The sequence below is a fragment of the Metopolophium dirhodum genome, chromosome 1 (genome assembly GCF_019925205.1).
Source record: "Metopolophium dirhodum isolate CAU chromosome 1, ASM1992520v1, whole genome shotgun sequence".
Lineage (NCBI taxonomy): Eukaryota > Metazoa > Arthropoda > Insecta > Hemiptera > Aphididae > Metopolophium > Metopolophium dirhodum.
The window spans coordinates 145832292-145839007 of record NC_083560.1 but is presented as its reverse complement, the minus strand read 5'-3'; the positions used below and the strand labels follow the sequence as shown (position 1 = coordinate 145839007).

The following is a 6716-nucleotide window of genomic DNA, read 5'->3' as shown; positions in this document are numbered from 1 at the left end:
GATTTGAATCGCGCCGCGCCGCGGCGCGTCTGCAGACGCGTCCATAGGAATCACACATTCAGACAAAATGAAATTCAAACATTCAAGGTACGATTCCTATGTACGTGTCTAGAGACGCGCGGCAACGCGGCGCGGTTTGAATTCCAGCCGCTCTGTTGTTTTTCTAACCGCGTGCCAAAATATAGATTCCTATACAACCGCGCAGCGGTACGGCGCGGCTATAAATATTACATTTTTAAATAATATTTACAATCGATCAAAATATTATTCTATTTTGGTAGGGGATTTAACATTTCATTTCCTAGTGAGCACTGATTATTTTTGGTAATTGATTCAGTGTTCACTCTTTAGTGTTCGGTGTATTTTGAACAGTTTCAAGTGTGTTTCTCCTATTTTTGTCAAGTATGCCTATGACAAGAAAACAAAAAAAGTTTTTAAAACTTCTTCTTTTGCATGAAGCAGAAGAAGAAGAGGCTATAATACAATATAATTTAACAACTGAAAAAAACAAATTCCTCCAGATGTTTTTGTCGAGAAAAATCGAAGGATTTTACAATATACTGATTGAAAAACATTTATGGCGAGACGGTAAAAAATTCAGGGAATTTTTTCGGTTGAATTGGGACCAATTCAATTATGTACTAAACTTAATAGAAGAAGACATAAAAACAAGTCCTAGCATTAAAGTTCCGGAGCCAATAACTGCTGCTGAAAAACTTGCAGTGACATTAAGGTAAGTTAAATATTAATTTTAAGTGGAAGTTGTAATAAGTATGTATGTTCAATATATTTGAATTTCTAAGTGTAATAAATTTAATTTTTTGTTTCCATGTCCAAATTTTATTTTTCTCCAGTTTTTAATACTTATTTTAAAGTTATTTTACTTTCTGTTACGACTACTATATTATGAAATACAATATTAGGTATAATGAATTTAAAAACAAAATAGGAACAAATTTATGATATACAGGATGTAACAGGAAAACCTGACAAATTGAAAAATTTTTGTTCTAATCAATATTTTTTGATTTTTAATTTATTGACTCGTGCAGTATAGGTACACGTATAATATAACATTTTTAGATTCAGAGCGAAGCCATGAATCTATTGATTTTACAATGATATTGTATTAGCATTTTCTATACACCATCCATTTTTCAAAATATTTTGACTTATTTTGTGCCTTTTCGTTTCCAATATTTTCGTTTTTTTTCCATAGATTTCAATAAAATTATATTCTTTGTATCAAAAAGATTGAAAATTTAATACAAGGCTCCTAATATATTGTTACAATTGCATTTGAAAATATTAAAAATAGAGTAATAATTATAATTTAAAGTTTATAAATTAATGTAATTAAAAATTGTACACACAATGACATAATGTAATTTTTTTGGCAAGAATGAATTAACCTACTGTAATAAATATTAATGCCTATAATACTTAAATTAATTATTTTAATGATAATTATATCATAAAACATAACTACTTATTAATATTTTAGGCTGACAGACCGTCTTCGCTCAGAATTGTTTTCTTATACAATGATATTATATAGGTATTATAAAATAAATTTAAAAAATTAAACTTTTTAAATTTAAAATGTTTCTAACGACTGGATCAACAATTTTTAATAGTATATAATAACTTTGAATGAAAATAAAAAATGTTATAATTTACCTATAGCGTAATCGTCTGTAACTGATGTAAGAAATAAAATTAAAAAATATTGAATAGAAAAAAATAGCTAATTCATTTATCAGGTTTTTCTCTCTGTATAGTATAAAATATACAGTCTTATTAGTTTTGGTAAGAAAAATCACTTTTTAAAAATATTGGTAACGTTACACAAAACAATATTATCATTAAAATCTTAGTAAAATTCTTAAAGCTAAATTACATTTAAATTAGATATTAAAAACTTAGCAGTCTTTAAATAATCACGTCTGTTATAAAAAATGATCTATTATAAACAAATTAATAGGTATATATATTACAGATTGTCATCTTGTCGCTCAGTATTTTCTCCGAACTGAGACTGGGTGTCTGGTACAATATTATGTGGCGGTGGCGGGTTGCAGGTATAATTAGGTCCGAAAAACCTGTCTGCGGTATTTGAAAACTTGGATTTTCTCTAGGCCAAAAAAAGTGTTGAGGTTGTGCTTGTGCAGGAATATAACTTGAACTATCAAACGGAACCTGATAATTTTGTGATGATGTAGAAGTGGGAGGATTTATATTTTCTATTTCCAGTTTCGTAACAATGTTAAAAATTTCTGTTTTGGCTTTAATTTTTAAATTAGGGTTAAAAGTTTTTACTGTTTGTGCCATTGACTTCAGAAAAGTATCGATCGGATCTTCTTCGTTGTCATTAAGCGCAAGAAACATTTTTTGTCTTTGTTCCATACTTTTAGAAAACAACGCAGCCAGATCTTCTTTTTGTGTTTTTTCATTGGACAGTTTTCTTTTTGCAAATCTTGACTCGCCAGTCTCGCCACTGTCCATTTCCATCTCTATTTGAGATGTAGATTGTAGTGATTCTACATTCAAATCCATTTGTGAATTTTCATCGTCTACTAAGATATCATTTTCTTCTCCGCTGTTGATGTCCTCGCTGGCAATAGTAGTTGTCATTGGCGGGATATTAGACAACCCTCTGAAATCATATATTAATATAATATTTGATCGTAAAATATGAATATAATATAGCATATTAGGTATATGCTTTTATTTATAAAGTATACTAATCATTTTCTAATGACCTAACCAAATTAATTGACAATAAATAATTAGATTAATAACTAATAATACTACATACTCTCGTTCGTAAGAAAAAACATAGAGAAATGATAATATGTCAGTCAGTGCCCATTTTGATGGCTTATTTTCTGCCGATGATCCAGTCCCTAATTTTCTTTGCCTTTTGTTTTTGTTATATGTGTCCTTCATGTTCTTCCACCGTCTTTTACAATCATCAACTAAAAAATTGAAATTTCAACATAATAAATAATTAAACTTTAAATAACTTTTTTAAATACCCACGTTCCACACAACTCCTTGCATTTGAAATGTAAATACTTAAAACTCATAAACCACTCATCCAAAATTTGATTTTAGATTCTGAGCGGATCGATGAATGTATTGATTTTACAATGATATGTGTTTTTTTTTTGTGTCAGTTATCACCTTTTAGGACAATAAAAGTGATTGGTTATCTTCAACAGTGTCTTTTCTGATACGAAAGTGAATCTGGTTGGTACTTTGAGGAGGTCAAAAGTAAAAATTTTCAAGTACTTTTCAAAAGCGGCGTGAAAAACAAAAGAATAAATAAGGAAAAACGGGAATTTTTACGTAAAATCAATTTTCGACTAAATCGATTTTGGTTTTTGGTGAAACTCTAAAACAAATGACCGTAGTTCATTGATATTTTGACTGAATGTTTATATTAGCATTTTCTATACAGCATAACAATTTCCAAATATATTTGATAAAAAAATCTTTATTTTATATAAAAATTAATATTTAATTAGTGAAAATATAATTGGAAATAATAAATTCTAAATTTTTATATTTGAATTCTATTAATAAAAATGAATATTAAATGAAAAAAATCTGTGATAAAAATTCTTTAATTGATAAAATTATATGTATATTTAATAAAATACAAATATAAATAAAATAAAAAAATAGAAAATCTATATTTAATTTTAAAAAAGGTGCTCTGCTGTACAATGGGTTACAAGTGGGTTACTGTATAATGGATGGTATTAAATTAAAATTTTTTTTTTTGATAAAGGTAGACAAACTTATGAGGAATCTTTTAACCTACTGTACAGAAGATCGACACACACTTGCCCGCATTTTCATGTATTAAATGATAAATAGTGTGTTGTATTGTAATCAATTAGGTACCTTAGGTATTTAATATTGTATTAATTTGATTGCAAACATTGTATGTGGTAAAATTGTGTGACGTGTAAAACACAGTATTTGTTTGGGTACTGCCACGGTCATCAAATTGAATATTGACAAATTAAATGAAAATAAAAGTTTCACAGATAAGAGCAAACCAATAATAGTGGGTATTAGAATATCGCTGATTACCAATTAGATATACCTACCTAATACAAGGTATTATACGTAATGTAGACGTGAATCGTAATATGTTTTTACTTATGATCAGAGTACAAGACACTAATAGGTAGTAATCTAATGTAGGTATTACCTGTTATGAAGACTCGGTATGTAAGTTCCTAAATAATATCGTAAAATCCAAAGAGAAAATATACTTGTAAATATACTAGTATAGTATAGGTATATAACATACTAACAAATGCATGGTTTTGGCATCCAATTTGAATAGATATTTTAGTATTAATTAAATTTAAATATTTTATAAATTTTATCTACATATTTTACAAATCATTAAATCTTATTCTTTTTACTTTTTTAGGTACATGGCATTGGGTGAATCTTTTAGATCACTAGCGTTTTCGTTTAGGATTTCACAAAGTTATATTAGCCGTATCATTAGATTAGTTTTAAAAAGTTTAAGTGAAAGACTAACACCTATTTTATTACCACCTCCGACAAAAGAAAATCTAAAACAAATTGCCATGGATTTTTGGATTAAATGGAATTTTCCAAACTGTGTCGGTGCCATAGATGGAAAGCACATCAGAATTTTTGCTCCGGGAAAAAGTGGCTCGTTGTTTTTTAACTATAAAGACTTTTTTTCAATTGTGCTACTTGCAATCGTCGATGCAAATTGTAAATTTATATTTGTGGATGTAGGTGCATACGTCAAAGAAGGGGACAGTGGTATTTTTAACAAATGCCGTATCTCCGAACTAATAAAGACTGGTGAATATTTTCCTTCCCCAGAAATATTGCCGAATTCAAACAAAAAATTGCCGTATGTACATATTGGGGACGAAGCATTCCGTCTAGAACCTCATATGATGCGTCCATATACTAGAACCGAAGCACGTGATGATTACGAAAAAACCGTATTTAATTACAGACTTTCTCGTGCTAGAAGAACATCAGAGAATAGTTTTGGACTTTTAAGTCAAGTTTTTCGAGTCTTTTATACACCTATATCTCTTAAAACAGAAACTGTAGATTATCTTGTATTATCATCATGCTGTCTTCATAATCTTTTACGTGATCGATATTTAGGAAATAAAGGGAATTGTTTTTACAACTTTGATACAAATGAGCCACCACCTTCTAGGAATATGATTTCACTTTCCAGATCAGGAGGATACGCTAATTTTGAGGGATTCAATGTCAGAGACGAATTTAAACAGTTCTTTAATAGTCCACAAGGAGCTGTTGAATGGCAAAATCACCAAGTCCGACAAATTGATATTAATTGAAAAAAAATTTTATAAGTTATAGTGTAGTGTGTGCAATTGTACCTACTAGTATATTAATTTAACTGTAACCTATAATATTATAAAGTACTTACAAAATATCTAGGTAAAAGCATGCCTAACCTATGTTTTTAAATTTCTGTTGTTATTATTTAATATTAATAGGTAGGTACTTACTATAATTATTATTACTAGCATTATTACAAGTATTATTATAATAATAATTTTTATTGATATTAATTTACTATTATATGACAAGTTATGAACTACTTACCATTCTTCTCCATTTTCTCGGCTATCTGTGTCCACGCATTCTCCTTCACACCCAAATTTTTATAAAATTTGTGTTTTAAGTCATACACACTAGGATGCTTGCTTACTAACTCCGCCAGTTTAATATAATCCTCCACAGAAAATAACGTTTGTGATTTTGGTGGCATTTTAATTTTAATTTGCAACACAAAATAATTTTTAAAACAATAACGTATTAAAAATAACAATTTAAAATATACTTTATAAGTGCGCGGCGTCTTGACTGCTATCCGAGCGGTAGTAACCGCGCCGATGAGCGGTTGCATGGTGGGACGCGCGGCCAGGCGGTTGCCGTAGGAATCGGTTAAATTTAATAACACGCTATCTAGTTTGGCGCGGTTGGAATTCAAACCGCGCCGCGTTGCCGCGCGTCTCTAGACGCGTACATAGGAATCGTACCTTGAAGGAAAGATTTGTTTTCGTACACGACGATAATTCGATTGTTGCTATAACTTGCAAAACAAATTTACAATGTCTGTGTACTTCTCTTCCACTCTTTGCTGATGGTACATTTAATTACTGCCCAAAATATTTTTATCAAATGTATACTATACATGTTTATAAAAATAATATATATCTGCCGTTAGTATACTTTTTATTAAACGGAAAAAGTATGGAATGTTATACTAAGATGTGGAACTTTTTAAAGGAGTTGTGTGGTTCTTTTAATTTATCGTTCAAGCCTAATTTAATAAGAGCCGATTTTGAAATAAGCGCCCATATTGCAATTAAGTTTGTTTTTCCAGAATGCAAAATACTAGGTTGTAAATTCCATCTTGGCCAATCTTGGTATAGAAAATTAAATCAAGATTTTCCTACTCTTAGAAATGAGTACAATAATAGTGAATAGGTAAAATGAAAGCCCAAAAAAATTTTTCAACCATTTTCCAGTTTCCAATTCACTATTATTGTACTCATTTCTAAGAGTAAATTGATTTGTTTTTAGTTTTTTAATTTTTTTTGAAATCCGTCAATTTTACGACAAAAATGCATAACTTACAATTTGTAGAAATTGTAATTTCACAT

The 6716-nt window shown here is 29.2% G+C and overlaps 1 protein-coding gene across 1 annotated transcript; it reads left to right on the top strand.

Annotated features, from left to right (window-relative positions):
* Positions 1-4230: 4230 nt before the first annotated feature.
* LOC132933175 (uncharacterized) lies at positions 4231-5381 on the top strand. The gene is made up of 2 exons (XM_060999491.1): positions 4231-4241; positions 4454-5381. The coding sequence occupies exons 1-2, from the start codon at positions 4231-4233 to the stop codon at positions 5379-5381; spliced, it is 939 nt and encodes a 312-aa protein (XP_060855474.1).
* The last annotated feature ends 1335 nt before the right edge of the window (positions 5382-6716 follow it).